Here is a 17,194-nt window from a genome sequence, read left to right on the forward strand (position 1 = left end):
AGCCATCTGCCGTACCATCTATCCACTCAAGAAGGGAGCTCCCAGCCTGGTCCCTGCCCTCAGGGTGCTCTCACTTGAGAAACGGCACTGGCACCCAGTGGATTTACTCTGAATGGGCTACTCACCTGGCGATCTCCGCAATCTCTGCCGTCTGCACGATGAAACCATAAGGGTCAGGCTCCTCCTCATCATCGTCCGTGTCCCGGGGGCCGGGGGCCCGGGAACGAGCCTGGCTGGAGCTGCCAGCCCTCGGGGTCTGAGTGGCTGTTGAGGTGTGGGAGCGTGTGTGTTTGGGGGAGCCGTGGCGGGAGCCGTACTCCTCCTCAGAGGTGGACGTGTAATCCGAGCCCTGCTGCCGGCGCCTCGTGTCTTGGTGAGTGAATTGGTTTTAGAAGCAAGAACAGAACAAAGCAGCACTCAGCACCCTGTGGCAGTCCCAGGGTCCCTCTGGGAGGGCTCAGTGCTGCAGGGCCGGGCAGCGTCAAGGCTAGTGCCCCCACCCAGTAGCCCTTCATTGAAACATCAACAGCTGCTGAGCTCCAGGGGCCACAAGGCCCCCACCAGCCCAGGGGCACATGCGGGGAAGGCAGCCTGGTGCTCCCAGGCCAGTGGCTGCAACCCGGGAGCAATCTGCGCCTGATTAGGTGGGAAACCCCCTTACAGGTGGTGGGAAAGCAGTGCTTGGCAGACCCCAAAACAGAGTAAACCTCCCCACCAGGACCTGCTGCAGCCCAGGCGGACCATACAGACAGGCAAGGACCAGTCAGAGCCCAAGCAAGGCCACTGCAGTCCCTCCCTGCTGCCTGCTTGAGTTTGTCAGACTGAAAGCTTCGGGTTCCACCCTCCTGGGCAGAGTCCTAACCTCCTCACCAGCCCCTGCTCTGAGCCCGGCAGCAGCTGCGCACCTGCACTGTAGTGGGGGATGATGGCGAGCCGCATGCTTGGGTCAAACACCGCCAGTGCACCACGTTGGGTAGGGACAGCAGGCTCCACCAAGCAGGGGTGACCCTTGGCCCTGCCCCACCCCTTCCTCCAGTGAACCCTGCCCCAGCCTCCAGCCACACGCAGGGCCTGCCCAGTGCAGCCAGCAGTTGGGGTGGGGCCGTGGGAGGATGCTGGAAATCGGGAAAGAGGCTCCACTGGGATCGTGGGTGGGTAGGTGGGTGCACAGGGCAGAAGGCAGTAGCAGCAGCACCTTGGCCTCAAACCAATCCACTCGCAGGACAGCTCAGCTCCCTCGGCGGGCGGGGTGGGCCCCGCTCTGCAGACGCGGATGTCCGGCCACCCCAGGTAGGAGGCCAGCTCTGGTGGCCACAGAGGACCATCCCCGCTTGCTTTGCCCATGGACATCTGGGGAGCAGGGCAGGGCTCTGCTCACAGCCCTCCCTCCATCCCCAGCCATGTGGCCTGCGGGCTCAGAAGGGTATTAGAGCAGCTACCAGCAGAGGGCACAGGTGTACTTGGCACCCTTCACTGAGCCACAGTACTGTGGCAGAGATCCATGGGAGAGCCCTCCCCAGGCCTAGGGCCCCAGGCCCATGGGCAGATGGCGTGGGGACCCCAAAGCACCAGGGGCCTGAGCCAGGAGTACAGGAAGAGTGCGGAGGGTCAGCCTGGGCTTCGGGGCCCTGAGGCACACCCTGGGGGATGGAAGGCCCTCTCCACGCCAGAGACGGTCAGGGTGTTCTACCCACACCAGGGGACTGCGGGCCCTGCCCTCGGCCCATGCACGTGTGTGTGTGCACGTGAGTCCAGCAACACATCTACCCCAGCTTTGGGAACAGAGGCTCCTCTCGTGCCAGGACCAGGGGCCCATGGCCAGCACTCAGCTGGCATCCAAGACACTGCAGACCCACTGGCAGCCCTGCCTTGGCCCTGGCCTCCCACCCACCCTGGCACTCACTGGAGGTGTATCGGGCACTGCCAGAGCGGGCCCTGCTGAAGGGCTGGCGGGGACCCGTGGTGGCGGCTGTGTTGGCAGCTTTCCTGGCGACAGCCCGTGCTTCAGCCATGGTGGGCTTGCGGCTGGCACAGCACAACTCCACACTGCGGCCAGAGAAGCTGGTGCGGGCAGAGGCTGCCTCGGGGTCACTAGTCCCTGTGAAGGAGCCGGCCCGCTTCCGGGGCATGGCCAGGATATCCAAGCGCGACAGCTTCTTGGCCTGCTCGGCAGCTGGCCGGCCCACAGGCTCAGTGTTGCCCAGGGACCCCCGCTCACCATCTGCAGCCTCAGTGTCTGAAGCGTCCCCCAGCCGGGCCCGCCTCAGCCGGGAGGCCCGTGTGGGGCGAGGGGTGGACAGGCTGTTGGAGCGGGTCAAGGCCTGCGGCCCCTTCTGGGAGCTGGCTGAGCTACGGCTCTGCTCCTCCCGGGCAGCCGGGGATGGCGGTGGGGCCGCTGGTTTCCGGCGAGACCCTAGCCGTCCTGCCCCGGTGGCCTCAGGGCTTTCATGGTTGGAGGCCATCACATCTGAGCCGGGTAGGTGGGCAAGGACAGGGCCACGCGCCTCACTGGGCCAGTCCAGGGACCCTCGGGGCCTGTGGCCACGCCTTATGGCCGAGCGCCGTACCGGCTCTCCACGGCCCATGTCCGTCGGGCCAAGTGGGTGGCCCTGCCTCTCTGAGGGCTGCTCACGGACACTGCCCAGGGCGGCGCCTCCTGGGTCCTGTGCAGCTGGCGGGGATGGCGACATCTCCTTCTGTGCCCGCAGGGGCTGGGGGGTTGTGGGGCTGGGCCCGCTCTTGCCACTACGCAGGCTGACGGTGCTGGCTGTGTCCACGTCCGAGTCCCCAGACAGGGCGTCCTCCGGCGGCCTTGGGGTGCTGCTCCCCTCACACTCAGCATCCACAGAATTGGAGAGGAGTCGGGCCTCCAGGGCCGCCAGGGCCGTCTCCGTCTCCTTCAAGATCAGGTGGGTGTCCTGGGAGTGGAAGTCCATGCGTGCGGCCCGGGTAGAGGCCAGGTCCTGTAGAAGCGGGTGGCTGGAGATGTGGGGGGGCTTGCCGGGCGCTGGGGGACCACTGGCTGGCTCCTTAGTGAAGCTCTCTTGCCGGAGAAAGGCTGGGGCAGGGCCGTCGGGTTCTGGGGACCGTCCAGGCCGTAGCTGGATGACCATTCTCCCACTGGCACTGACATAGATGCCATCCCGTGCTGGGGGGCTGGGCTGGGCTACCTGCCCTAGGCCCTCCCCATCCCCTGGAGCCGCAAGCGGTTTCCTAGGTAACACAGCGTCCCCATTCTGGTCCCCAATGAAGAAAGAGGCGGGAGTTGGCTCCCCGGGGGCCCTTGGTGAGCGCCGACCCCTGCTCCACGTGGGCCCCTCCTGGGGGCTCCTGCGTCTGCTGTCCTGTGGCTCCGTCCCTGGCTCGGGGCCTCGGCCCCCGTCCGACCCACTGGCATCACTGAGGCTGTCAGGATCCAACTCCTCCTGGCCAAAGAGGTGGCTGGGCTGCTCACTGCCCAGCTCCGGTGGCCCAGGCCCACTCCTCCTGCTGCTCTCCAGGCCCGCAGGGCTGTCAGCCCTCTCACTGCCCAGCTCCGGTGGCCCAGGCCCGCTCCTCCTGCTGCTCTCCGGGCCCGCAGGGCTGTCAGCCCTCTCACTGGGTAGCTGAGGGAGCCGTCGCCGCGTGCGCACAGGCAGGGACCCCTCCGGCTCCCCGCCTCTACGTCCCAGGCCGTCCTCTGTGGAGCACAAAAGCAGCTGGTTAGAGGGCCACTGGTCTGCGGGCCCTCCACGTACAGGAAGAGGCAGCCTGTGTCCGTGGTCAGTGGCCTGAGGCCCGCCGCGTCCTGGCCCAACTGCCCTGTAGCACCTGGAGCCACTTACCTCTGAGGCCCGGGTCTGAGTAGCTATCAGCCAGGCTGGCCCAGCGGGACACCCACTTCTGACCCCCAGGGGAGCCCGGCACCGGGAGGCCCTGTGGAGAGGAGGGTGGGAGTGTTTCCACACGCAAGTCCAGCTGCGAGGAGCAGGGGGTGGCAGGGAACAGGAGGGGCGTCCAGAGCAGCCAACACCAGCCCCATGCATGTGCGCCACCCTGGGCCTGCCGCATGAGCAAGCATGCCCCTGCAAAGGCAGCCAGGGATCCCAGTTGCCTCGCCTGGACTTGCTCCAACACGACCCCCTGCCTGCCCAGCCCAGGCAGCCTCACAGAACTCAGTTCCAGGTTGGCAGAGCAGCTGTGGCCCTGTCCTGACCTCAGAGCCCGTTTTGCCCGGGACCTCAAATCAACACTGGGCCTGACACCTGGCCCCGATCCCTCCTCATGGAAGCCCCAGCCCACCCTCCAGGTGAGCGTGTCCCTCAGAGGAAAGTCCAGTCTCGCCCCATGAGGGGCCCGCTGACCCCAGGCCCCGCTTGGATGCTGCCCTCTTCCTGCCCAGGCCCTCCTTGGGGTGGCCGTCCGTGCTTGTACCTGGTGCTCCGCCTGGGGGGCCGCACCCAGTGGCCGGGAGGCAAACTCCTGCAGTAGCGCCATCCGCTGGGCTACGCCCCCGTCACCAGACTCATCTCTGTCCCCTCTGATGACTGGGCGGAAGGTGGCCGAAGACGCCCTGGAGAGTTCAGGGGACTCCAACACCCCAAAGACCTGCCAAGAGGAAATGGTCCCAGGCACCGAGGGTCAGAGAAGCCCACCTCCCAACCCTCCACTGACACCGGCCACCCCCAGGCCACAGGGAGAGCAGGGACCTGGTTGGCCAGAGTGGCTGGTGGCCAGGACATGCAGCCTGGCTGTCAGCGGGACATGCGGATGGGATATGGACCCAGCCCTGGGAAGGTGAGGGGTGGGGCTGTAGGCAGCACACCAGGCTCCCTCCTGCGCAGCTGGGCCAGAGGCAGGAGCCAGGGCTGGGCCAGAGCAGGACAACGTCCGCCCACCTCTACCCCGTTCCCCAGGAGGGCTCTCACTCGCTGCGGGGACGCACCTGGTCGATCATCTTCCGGGCCTCCTCCACCTCCATGTCCTGTGCCTCGGTCTCGATGGTGTATGTCCCTGCGTCACTGAGGCTGTCGTCCTCCTCCTGTTTCCGTGCCTTGGTCAGCTGGGGGTCGGTGGGGGCGGGCGGTGGGGTTGGAGGGCCCACGGGGCTGGTCCCACGGGGTGTCAGGGGAGCGGGCAGCACCGGAGGAACCTTCTCGGGGCTGGGCCGGGCGGCCGGGGAGCTCTCCCGCAGACACTGGGCCATGAAGTCCTGGGCCAGGCGGGAGCGGCGCCCCACGCTTCCGAAGGGGCGGGCAGGGGTTCGGGAGGCGGGCGAGGGGCTGCCCAGCCGTTCCTCTGTCTTCTCCCGCTTGAGCGAGCCAGCCCTCTGTGGCCCCGAGCTGCGGCCCCCTGCCTGGACTGGGGCTGGGACACTGGGGCGGTCCCTATCGGCCGGCGTTGGGCCACGGCGCTTGTCGGCCTTGGGGTCCCCCGACGGGCTGTGCGTGAAGGACTGGGAGCGCTTCTTTCGGGGCATGTCCTCGTCAAAGAACTCGATGACAAAGGCCTGCTGGTTATGTAGCAGCTCCTGGGGGTCCCGCTTGATCTGCCTCTGCAGCCGCACCTGCTCCCCGCTGGCCTCCAAGGGCACCCCGGCGGCCGAGGCCGCCTTGGCCAGGGGGTCCTCTGAGTCACTCTGCGTGCCGTCCTCATGCTTGTGGCCTGAGGGAGACAGGGGACCCCACCTTGTCAGGCCGAGAGAAAGGAAACAGCGGTCGATCTCGGGCAGCCTCATCACCCCATGCCTAAGCTGAGTTGACAGAGCACCCCAGCCCTCAGGGACCCCCCCCCCCCACATGGCAGAGAAGTGCAACAGGAAGATGCAGGACCGGACCCCTGACCAGGCAGGTGGCTCTTAGGCAATTAATTGAAAAACGGGAAGTCAGCTCAGCTGAATGGGCCCCTCTGCATGGCAACGGTGCAGACCCAGCCAAAGCCCGGTCCCCTGCCTATCCCGGGACTGGCACAGCCGCCAGCTGGGCACTCACCCTTCAGGGTGCGGGTGTGGACAGGCAGGTCGCTCTTGGTGCTGTGGCGGTCATCCCCAGGGCCAACCCGGTGCAGCAGGCTCGGGTCATTCTGCACCAGCCAGTCGGCCACTTTGGTCTCAGCCGACACCATCTCGCCAGGTGTGGCCTCCTTGCCCAGGGGCCGCCGCTGGCGCAGGGAAAACTTGGTGATATGGTCCTTGATCTTCATCTTGCCAGGGCTGCAGTCATCAAACTCTATGGTGAAGGAGGCGTGGCTCTGCACCACAGGGGCCGCTCCGCCCCCACCTGCCTCCGCATCCTTCGTGGGCATCTCGTGTGCCGGCCCCTCGGGGGGCTGCGACGGCTGCGGGGTCTCCTTCGTGGGGATCTCGAAGTAGCTGGGCTCCCGCCGGAACGAGCAGCCCTGAGGCTCAGCAGGGGCGCGGAAGCCGTGGAGCTCCCCGTCCTGCTGCACCGGCCCCTTGGGACGCTCTGGTGTGGGAAGATGTCTTCAGACCGGGCCTCAGGGCAACCACCCGCCACCACCCTCCTCAGCCAGGACCATCCACTCCACCCAAGATGGGGAGAGAGGCCCCATGTCCCCCGGAGTGGGCTCCTCAAGCCCAGGCCATCCCCTCCACACACCACCCTCTGGGAGCCCTCAGGGTCTCACCAGCCTGGCCCAAGACCAACCTGGGTAGGGCTCTCCCTGGCGCTGGGCGTCAGGCAGCGTGCTACCATCGTCCTCACCCCACCAGGAGGGCTGCCCATACAGGGGCGTGCGGTAAGAGGCTGCCTCTGTGGAGGGAGTGAGAGTTCAGACCCTGTGTTGCTGGGGCCCCCAGTGTGAAAAGCAGAGAACTGGCACCCCAGGAGAGGCTGGACTCTGGGGCAGGCCCTGGCATCACCTCCCAGCTTGGCCCTGTGTTGACTACCTTGAGTTCCGAGGTGGCTCACTGGGAGCCTCTGCCTGGCCCCACCCTCCCCTCACGAGTGCTTAGAGGCTCCCTGCCTGCCTGGCCCCTCCTCCTTGCCTGGCCCCTCCTCCTTGCCTGGCCCCTCCTCCTTGCCTGGCCCCTCCTCCCTCCCCTCTCATGTGCTCAGAGGCTCATCTCCTGGGGCATGGTGGGGGCCCCCCACCTCCATCCTGCAACCCTGCCCCGGCCTTCCCGACCCCAGAGCCCATCCAACAGAGGGCAGGAGGCCAGGGGGAGCCCACACCTGGGTCCAGCCACGTCCAAGGCTGGTAAATGGTTCAGGCCACAGATGGGTGGCCCTGGGGGTGGGCAGCCACTGCAATCTACATGGTCCCTGCGGCATTTTAGTTTGTTTGCCTTAATGACCAGGAGTGAAATTGTATATTTCAGATGGAATCTGACTCCTGACTCCCTCTGAGAAGCCGGCAGCCCAGCTCTTCCTGATGGCAGCAGTGAATAGAAGCAGTGTCCAGTGCCCTCAGGTCAGGGCGCTGGCCCTCATGCCCACAGTCTCCTTCCTGGGCCCTCCACCCAAGCTCTTTCCATCCTTGCCGGAGCCCAGGGTCGTCATGGCCCCCAGCTGCTTACACTGCTGGGTGGCCAGAGGGTCTGAGGCCGGTCACCTGTCAGGAACCATGTGCACACTACGCTGGGGATGCAGGGCCCCTGAGATGTGTCACACATGCTTTACCCCTCCCTGGGGACTCACTCTTGACCCAGGGTCACACCCAGGGGCTGCTGAGGCAGGGGCATCTGCTACCAGGCAGTCACCCATCTGCTGCTGGCCCTGAACCCCTCCATGGTCCCCACAATGTGCTGCCCTCGCTCTAATGGAGCCAAGGAGCCAGGCTGCCCAGCTGGCTGCACCTGTCATGACCTCCGGGACAGCCCCGCACTGGCTGTCACCAGCTGCATGTGTTTCACAGTCTGGACACTGACAGGTGCTCTGGGGAGCTCAGATGGCTTTCTGGAAAGCTTCCCAGTCCCCAGCGGTCTTCCATTCTGGGCGGACCTGCATCCCAACCAGACGCCAGCAGCTGCGGCTGTACAACACAGATGTGTGGGCTGACGGCGGAACACGGCAGACATGGGGCCAAAGCTGGGGGCGGCAGGGTGACCCTTCCTGGACCAAGGTGGGAGCAGAGAGCCTGATCCCTGGATACACCCCTGTCTAACCAGAACTCAAGTCATACACTGGGACCTCAGGCTTGGATACCCCACCCCGACCCCTCCACACCCCACCAGGCACTTTCCCACTCTCAGGTCCTTCCCCTCCCCTTGTGCCCACCAGACGCATGAGGACCCTCGTGCAGCTGTCTTCCTCCCAGACTTCTGCCCACCCACTGCACTGACTGCCAAAGACACAAATCAGGTTTCATCAGAAACCACCAACCCCTGAGCCCTGCTGGCTTGGTCTGCAGAATCGAGTCCAAATACCTGATATTAGGGAGCATAGCCGCACCCCCCATCACCTGCCTCTCACCACTGGGGACACAGGGTGCCCAGCTAGTGGCCCACCAACCCCACAAGAACTGTGGGCCCAAGGGGTGCAGGCATGCACAGGTAAGTGTGCACAGGGGTGAGCAGTGTGGGTGTGCCTGGGTAGCTGTGTGTGTGGGGTGAGAGGTGAGGGATGTGGGTGTGCACAGGTAGATGTGTGTACAGGGCTGGGGGTGTGAGTGCACAGGGGTGAGCAGTATGGGTGTGCATGGATAGGTCTGTGTACAGCAGTGAGAGCTATGGGCATGTATGGGTAGGTGTGCACAGGGGTAAGTGGTGTGGGTGTGCATGAGTAGGGTGTGAATAATGAAGAGGGGTACAGGCATGCATGGGTAGGTGTGTACAGGAGTGAGGGGTACAGGCATGCATGGGTAGGTGTGTACAGGAGTGAGGGGTGCAGGCATGCATGGGTAGGTGTGTACAGGAGTGAGGGGTACAGGCATGCATGGGTAGGTGTGTACAGGAGTGAGGGGTGCCGGCATGCATGGGTAGGTGTGTACAGGAGTGAGGGGTACAGGCATGCATGGGTAGGTGTGTACAGGAGTGAGGGGTACAGGCATGCATGGGTAGGTGTGTACAGGAGTGAGGGGTGCAGGCATGCATGAGTAGGGTGTGAATAATGAAGAGGGGTACAGGCATGCATGGGTAGGTGTGTACAGGAGTGAGGGGTGCCGGCATGCACGGGTAGGTGTGTACAGGAGTGAGGGGTACAGGCATGCATGGGTAGGTGTGTACAGGAGTGAGGGGTACAGGCATGCATGGGTAGGTGTGTACAGGAGTGAGGGGTGCCGGCATGCATGGGTAGGTGTGTACAGGAGTGAGGGGTACAGGCATGCATGGGTAGGTGTGTACAGGAGTGAGGGGTACAGGCATGCATGGGTAGGTGTGTACAGGAGTGAGGGGTGCCGGCATGCATGGGTAGGTGTGTACAGGAGTGAGGGGTACAGGCATGCATGGGTAGGTGTGTACAGGAGTGAGGGGTACAGGCATGCATGGGTAGGTGTGTACAGGAGTGAGGGGTGCAGGCATGCATGAGTAGGGTGTGAATAATGAAGAGGGGTACAGGCATGCATGGGTAGGTGTGTACAGGAGTGAGGGGTGCCGGCATGCACGGGTAGGTGTGTACAGGAGTGAGGGGTACAGGCATGCATGGGTAGGTGTGTACAGGAGTGAGGGGTACAGGCATGCATGGGTAGGTGTGTACAGGAGTGAGGGGTGCCGGCATGCATGGGTAGGTGTGTACAGGAGTGAGGGGTACAGGCATGCATGGGTAGGTGTGTACAGGAGTGAGGGGTGCAGGCATGCATGAGTAGGGTGTGAATAATGAAGAGGGGTACAGGCATGCATGGGTAGGTGTGTACAGGAGTGAGGGGTGCCGGCATGCATGGGTAGGTGTGTACAGGAGTGAGGGGTACAGGCATGCACGGGTAGGTGTGTACAGGAGTGAGGGGTGCCGGCATGCACAGGTAGGTGTATGCAATGGGTGAGGAATGTGCGTGTGCAGGGGTAGGTGTGTGCAATGGGTGAGGGGTGTGCGTGTGCAGCGGTAGGCGTGTGCAAAGGGTGAGGGGTATGGGTGTACACAGTATATGCATGCACAGGGGTGAGGGGTGCAGGGAGGCAGGTGCAGGGCAGAGGGCCAGGCAGTGGCCCTGTGTGCTCACCCCATCCGCATTGCCTGGCCTACCTGTTCCTGGTCTCCGGTCCCCCTTCTCCGGCCTGGGGTTCGAGGCCTCGCAGTATGGTGTGTGTTCCGGCAGTGCCTCGCTCCTCTTGGGCGCCAAGCCCTTCACGCTCACCTGCAGCTGGCTGGTGTACTTCTCATGCTGTGGGCAGGCCAGGCGGGGTGAGGTACTGGGCCCAGCCTCAGGAGGACCCCACCAGGGTGGGCCCAGCCTCTCCTCTCCATCCAGAGGGCCCAGCTATGACTTTGCATGTCACAAGCTCTCCCTAATGCTCCCCAAAAGAGCAGACAGAGCCTCAGCCTGCCCAGGTAACAGCTCGGGGTCCAGCTCAAGCCTGGGGAGGGGCAGCTTCCAGGGGAAGCAGGGGCCTGCTTGGGTGGGGCAGGGCAGAGCAGGCTGCGATCATCAGAGTGGGGGCCCTGGGATGGGCAGCAGGGCCGCTTGTGCCATCAGACAGAACCTGGCTCCCTTAGGCCCCACCCCTTGCAGGCTGGGGGACCCCAGGCTGCTCAGAGATCATGCGAGGAACGGGCTAAGCGCCCTGGCCCCACGGGGCTCCTGGGGAGCTCTGAGCAGGGCCCCGAATCTGTGCTCCACAACTCCCATGTGAACAAGTGAGGGCGAGGAGACGCCCTTCCCACCTAGGACACTCACGCCCCCCACAAGGGCCCCAGCTGTGCATGTCCCCAGCACGCGGGGGAAAGGGCACGCAAGGATGCCCACCCTGAAGGCTGCCACCATCGGCCTCCAGCACCCTTCCTTCCTGCCTCTGGCCACCCCCCAATGGCAGCCTCATCAATATGCTGGGGGCAGCTTTTACCTCCTGAGGGGCTCCGAGAGGGTGCCCGGCCAGGGTGGGCTGCGCGGGAGGCGATCGGAGAGACTGACAGGAACTCGGGGGGCCTTGGTCGTGCAGCATAAAACCCTTACAAACCCTCAGCCTAAGACTTCAGATTTCAGCCTGGGAGACCTCAGATCCCCTCACCCTAAGAAGCAATAAATCCTCTCAGCCTGAAGTGACCCCAAATCCTGCCACCTTGGAGGACTCAAATCCGATAACCTGGAGGGAACTTAATCCCCTGGGCATGAGACCCCAAAGCACCTCAGCTTCAGAGACCTCAAATCCCTTCACCCAGAGGAATGCCAAATCCTCTAACACGTAGATCCTCAAATCCCCCGAGCCCAAGGAACCCTAAATACCTCACTCACAGAGAGACCAAATTTCCCCAGCCTCAGAGACCCTAAGCACTCTGCCGGGAGACTCAATCCCTTCAGCTTCAAAGACTCCAGATAACTGTAATGTCAGAGAATCTAAAGCCCCTTATGAGGCCCCAAAGCTCCTTAACCTGAGAGACACTCCCAAAAAGATGCTAGGGGGCTCAGGGGCTGTGTACCCTCCCGGACCCCGCCTCAGCCCCGCTGCACTCTCCTGCAGGGTGACCCCAGCAGCTTCCTGGGCTCTGGCCACCCAGCTCACCCAATGAGCCGTTTGTTCTGTGAACCAGAGCTAAACCCGCCAGCGCCTAGCGATGCAGCTTGGAAAGCCCAGGAGCTCCAGCAGGCTGACCATGCAGCCCGGCTCCTCACAGGCCCCTCCCAGAGCCCGGATCCTGCTGCATCCACAACAGTGGCACCCGGGTCCCAGTGCCCCCGCCATCTGTCACTGCAGCAGGCTGGGGGTAATGACTACCTTCCCACCTGCCAGACTGGGCCATCTGGCAGGGCAGGACAGGCTGGCCTGACTCATGGCACCCACAGCCTGAACGGGGCGCCCCAGAGGCCTGGTGAGTGGGAGTGGTTGCTGGGGAGATGGCAGTGGGAGCATGGTGGGGAGGATGGGGGGCTGAGCCCCCCGGGCTTGGCCAGCACTAACCTTGAGTGCCTCCTCCGGGACTCGGTGCTGCACACGCTCCAGCACATACATGTTGGAATGTGGACACGTGTTAAGGCGAACACAGAGCGGAGGAGCCAGGAGCCCAGCGCTGAAGTCCACGCCCAGCAACAGGTGTGCCAGCTCCAGGGCCCATCGAGGCAGGCAGAGGAGAGGCCTCTTTCTTCCCAGGGAGGCACAGCCATGCCCACCCATGTGCTCAGACAGTCCCAAGGTCGGGCCAGGACTCGGGGTCCCAGGGAGTGGTCACCAGTTCCCCAGGCCCCACGTGACCTCAGGCTGGGTGGGTGGGCAAGCAGCAGGAACTTGTGGCCAGGGTGTCCACGGGGAACCGGGCTGCAGGGACTAGCATTCCTTGGGGTGCTTCATCAGCAGGTGGAGCCAGCCCTAGGGTCACCCTCCGTGCTCTGTAACCCAGGGGCCCCAGCGGTGATAGCCCTGCTTCTGGAGTAACAGGGTGACTGTGGTCCTGGGGACTGAGGAAAGGCGCTTAGGGGCAGGATATCGTAGCCGAAGCGGATGACGTCGTTGAGCTTCAGCGTGACGTACTTCTGGTCCGGGATGCGCATGTCATTCACAAATGTCTGCAGGAAAACAGGTGGCAGAGTGGTGGGGCTGAGCAGGTGGGTGGCTGCGGGCAGGGCCTCGGGGCCACCAACTCTCTGGAGCCCATGGCAAGCGATGGCCTGTGCAGCACCGTCCCAGGCACCAGCCCCAAGTTCCACAGCCACCGGCCAGGGCACCCCGGCACTGGGGCCCACCTAGCACTGCAGGGACCGTGATGGAATCCTCCAGAACAGAACTCTTTGAGCATCTTTGTGAAGTGGACTCCAACAGATGCTTCCTCTCACCCACACAGCCTCGCACTGGCCCCAGCCCCCACCTTGGCCCTATGAGCCCTTGGGAACAGTCGAGGCAGGCCTGCCCTGTGGTGGCCCTTGGCCAAAGGTCAGGCCTCAGAGGGTCTGATACCCCCCTCCAGGCTGCCTGCTGGCAGGGGTGTTGATGCGCCAGTCCCACAGGCAGGTGGGAGGCAGGTCTGTGGGCATCGCAGGCCTCAGAGGTAGCCAGCCATGCAGGGCCCAGGAGCACGGACCGGGCCGGTGCCATGCAACCCAGGCCAACAACCCCAGGAACCCTCTCAAAGCCCATGTGGGTGACGCAGCCCACACAGACAGAGGAGCGGCCACTTGCTGTGCAGCCATTCGGGGACAGCCACTTCATCAGACAGGCATGCTGCGGGAGGAGAGAGCTCAGGACAGACCCCAGCAGCCTGAGACCCCCTGCCCGGAGCTCCTTGAGGGGCTGCTGAGGGGCTGCTAGGGCCCCCCAGCTCAGGACTGCAGAGTCCAGTAAAGATAGAGTGTCCCAGGACAAGTTGGAGTCCACCAAGCTCAGCAACAGACAGAAACATCCAGACAGGGACCTCAGGGACAGACACACGCCCCCAGAGAGGGGCCTCCGTCCTTCCTGCCCGCTTCCACCCCATACCCCATTCCTTTCACCTGACCCCCACCCTGCTCTTGCAGCCAGGGGTTCCCTCCTGGTTACCTTCCTGCCCCTGGCACCCCCAACTTACAGAAGAAAGGATCACATGTCCCCACCCATACCCAGACTGGATACCCAAGCATAGCTCCTTCCATTTCAGGGGCCCCATTCACCAGCCTAGCACGTCCCTCCCCATCTGCAGGGTCCACTCTCCCTGAGAGCAGCCTGATCCTTGGGGGCCTGAGACCCTGCCAGGGGGAGCCTTCTGGGGAGGCCTGGGGGCCTCTGCAGTTGGAGATGGGGCCCGATCTGGGAGAGGGGCCAGATTTTGGAGAAGGGCCAGGGCTGGGGGAGGGGCCAGGGCTGAGAGGGAGGGGCCGGGGCTGGGGGAGGAGCCAGAGCTGAGAGGGAGGGGCCAGGGCTGAAGGGTAGGGCTGTTAAAAGACCAGGCCAGGGCCTCTCACACTCACCCCATTGAGGCTGCCCAGGTCCTTCACCCAGTGCTCGTCCCTGTCCTGGTCGTAGTTGATGACAGCATGCTGCTTGTCCACACTGCGGGACTGGGGAGACACACAGCCGGCCCTCAGGTGCTCCAGGGGAGGAGGTGACACCCAAGAGGCAGAGGCACCCCTGCTCCATCCCCTGCCCCAGCACACCACCAGCAGTGGCCCCCAGGCCCCCAGACCACAGAGTGTTGGGAGCCCTCTGGTCATCTGGCACAGGCTGCTCCCTCGCAAGGTCAGGTGGCAGCAGCCAGGCTGGCGGTGAAGGGGGTTGTCTCAGGGAGCCCAGCCCCACAGAAACACACACAACTCTCAGCCAGTGTCCACACCTTTGGTGCTCCCACTCCGAGTGCCGCGGACCCTTTCTGGGCCACCAGCCCACCCAGGACCACCCCCCCGGAGGACAGGTGCCCCAGTGCCCTCACAAGGTCAACCCCGGTTGTCCAATTGTAAGGCCACAGCCAAGCCCCCATCACTGCCCCACTGGGGCATGGGGAGACAGAGGCAGAGGCGAGTCACTTTCTACTTGCTTAAGCGCTGCGAGCACGGCCGCTGCCCACCCGGCCCCCATTCCACACAGCGCCCTGTGCTGCCCGGGGCTCTGGGTGGTGGCTCCGTCCCTCCTGCCCCCAAACCTCAGGAGCCACAGGCCTGGGGGTCCAGCCCTAGAAAAGGCCAGCAGAACCAGACGACCCAGGGAAGCCACCAAGTCCTGGCCCAGACAGTGTGTGACCCTCACCACCACCTAGGGACCATCTAGGCAGCACACCCACAAGACACCAGGCCAGCTTCCACAGGCAGCAATGGGCCTGAAGGAAGTCCCCCAGTCCTGGGACAGGACGGCCCGCAACCCACATGATTAGGACCTGGACGTCCCTCCTGAGTGCCAGCACGGCTTCTCAGTCTCCCAGGTGAGAGCCCGGGCCCCTCAGGCTGGTCACTCTCAGCCTGCCATGTGCAGGCCACCCTGGCAGCTGGCCATCACTGCCCCACCACTGGGCACCATCCTGAAACACCGGTGTGGGGCCTTCCCCAGCACCCCTGGGCAAGGGCTAGAAGCCCTCAGGGCAGGACCTCCTTCCTCACTCAGAGAGGAGATCGCACAGCAGGGGCTAGTTGGGGGCACGGGCTCTGATGGCCCAGCTTGACTGAGGCCTCTGCAGAGGCGCCAGGGCAGGGAAGCTGCAGCTGGGTGGGGCTCGTGGTGGCCAGCAGGCCTGAGAGCCAGCCTCATGCTAGTGCCACTGCCACCCAGCAGTGGGCACTCAGAAGCCCCGGGTGCCTGGCTCAAGCCACGGTGGTGGCACTGCAGTGGAGGACCAAGACCAAGGCAAGACTGCAGTGGAGGACCGGGGGGAGGACTGCAGTGGAGGACCAGGGGCAGGGACTGCAGTGGAGGACCGGGGGGAGGACTGCAGTGGAGGACCGGGGGGAGGACTGCAGTGGAGGACTGAGGGGAGGACTGCAGTGGAGGACTGGGGGGAGGACTGCAGTGGAGGACTGAGGGGAGGACTGCAGTGGAGGACTGGGGGGAGGACTGCAGTGGAGGACTGGGGGGAGGACTGCAGTGGAGGACTGGGGGCAGGGACTTCGGTGGAGGACGGTGGGGGGGTGGGGGGACTGCGGTGGAGAACCAGGGAGGGGGACTGCAGTGGAGGGTGGCGAGGGGGGTGGATAGGGCCCACCCCTCCTGTCAGGACCCTGGGTCCCCCCAGGAAGTGGGCAAGGGTGCCAGGGAGGTTTAAAGGAGAGAGTAGGGTCCTGGGTGCAGCCATCCCGGAGCTGCCTGCCCAGACACAGCCCATGGTTTCCCAGAAACCAGGTGAGCAGCTCCACCTGCCCCACATGCCCTCCCTGGGAAGGCGGATCCTGGTGAGGCTCCTGGTGCCAGCTCACCTGCCAGCCAAAGCCACAGGTCTCTGGTAGAGTGGGTCTGACCTTGACAGCCACCACCCACCTCCAGGTCCACCCTGTTCAAATTCCTCCTCTGAAGCTGGCACCCACAGCTACATAGCTCCTGGCCACCACAGCGGCAGTCTCTGCCGGAGGGGTTGGGGGAGGATTCTGGCCAGGGTGGGTGACTCCAGACATCACCTCCTCCATTGGACTTCCCACCTATCACTGAAGGCCTCCAGACACAGCGACCCCCAGCACTCACCTCCTCCAAGAAGCCCGTCCTGAGACCCCCTTCCCAACTCTAGGATGGCTGCTGGAGACACCTCAGGCCACTAACTGCCCCGTGGGCAGCCCTGAGGGCCAGGCCCCAGGATTCCTGCCTGAGAGTGCAGCCTGGAAGCTGGGAGGCCTGGATCTCCCTCAGGAGGTTGGGGCTCACCTCCTCCTGCACACTGGCCTGTGCACAGGGCAGCATCACCACCTCAGCCCACCCAACACATGGGCTCCACGGGGCCAGGGGGACCTGCTGCTGTCTCAGAGAAAGGAAACACTGAGGCCTGGGGCCTGGCCCAGGCCCTCCCTGCCAGCATGAGACCTCCCCAGGGGACGGGGTCTAGAAGGGGCATAAAGAAAGGAGCTACTGCCCCGTCCCCTCTGGAAAGGGCTGAGGTGGCTGAGGGTGGGTGACGTGGATGTCATCTCTGCTGAGGGGTGACCCCCTGGAGGGGTTTCCAGCCTGGACGCCTCCCCGCTGCTCCCCTAGCTTCAGACCCCCTGGGCCTCAAGGCCTCCTGCTGGACACAACTCTGCACACCTTCCAGGTCCTCTGAGCCCCGCCCCAGGCCTTCCCTTGAGGGCTTACCCACCAAGCCCCTCTCCACCACAGGCTCCAGCAATGCTAGTCTTCCTCTTGGCAGCCCTCGGTCAGCCTCTCTCTCCACAGCCCCCTTTCCCGCAAGCCCCAAGGCCTCTCCAAACCTTCCTTACCCCACCCAGGCCACAGTCAGGCTTCAGGCAGGTGACTCTGCCAGCTCTGGGCACACCACATCCTTGCCCGGGCCTGGGTCTCACCTTCAGTCCAAGCCCCCTCCCCTGCCTGCACCCACCTTCCCCACCCCACCCAGCCCATCCCATCCTCCGGCTCCTTTGACTCAGCACAAGGTCCCCCCACAGGACCCTGTTAACACCCAGAGCCCAGCTGCCCCACCCACTCCCAGGGCTGAGCCTCCAACCCCAGCCAGGGCTTTCTCACCAGACCCGCTCCTGCCAAGCCCCTCCCCAGACTGCAGGAAGCGCTGGAGAC

At 64.4% G+C, this 17,194-nt stretch overlaps 1 protein-coding gene across 3 annotated transcripts in view; it reads right to left on the reverse strand.

Moving 5' to 3' along the window:
• Positions 1–17,194, reverse strand: part of CEP170B (centrosomal protein 170B) — a 68,158-nt gene that overhangs the window by 7,274 nt on the left and 43,690 nt on the right. For all 3 annotated transcript variants that reach the window (XM_055287967.2, XM_063645445.1, XM_063645446.1), the window contains 11 exons: positions 13,963–14,052; positions 12,508–12,588; positions 11,987–12,043; positions 10,116–10,254; positions 6,645–6,749; positions 5,970–6,443; positions 4,925–5,643; positions 4,414–4,587; positions 3,825–3,915; positions 1,904–3,679; positions 126–369 (listed from right to left, as the gene is read on the reverse strand). In XM_055287967.2, coding sequence (XP_055143942.1) covers positions 126–369; positions 1,904–3,679; positions 3,825–3,915; positions 4,414–4,587; positions 4,925–5,643; positions 5,970–6,443; positions 6,645–6,749; positions 10,116–10,254; positions 11,987–12,043; positions 12,508–12,588; positions 13,963–14,052 — 3,950 coding nt within the window. The remainder of the gene's footprint in view (positions 1–125; positions 370–1,903; positions 3,680–3,824; positions 3,916–4,413; positions 4,588–4,924; positions 5,644–5,969; positions 6,444–6,644; positions 6,750–10,115; positions 10,255–11,986; positions 12,044–12,507; positions 12,589–13,962; positions 14,053–17,194) is intronic.

Source organism: Symphalangus syndactylus, chromosome 8, assembly GCF_028878055.3.
Source record: "Symphalangus syndactylus isolate Jambi chromosome 8, NHGRI_mSymSyn1-v2.1_pri, whole genome shotgun sequence".
Classification (NCBI taxonomy): Eukaryota; Metazoa; Chordata; class Mammalia; order Primates; family Hylobatidae; genus Symphalangus; species Symphalangus syndactylus.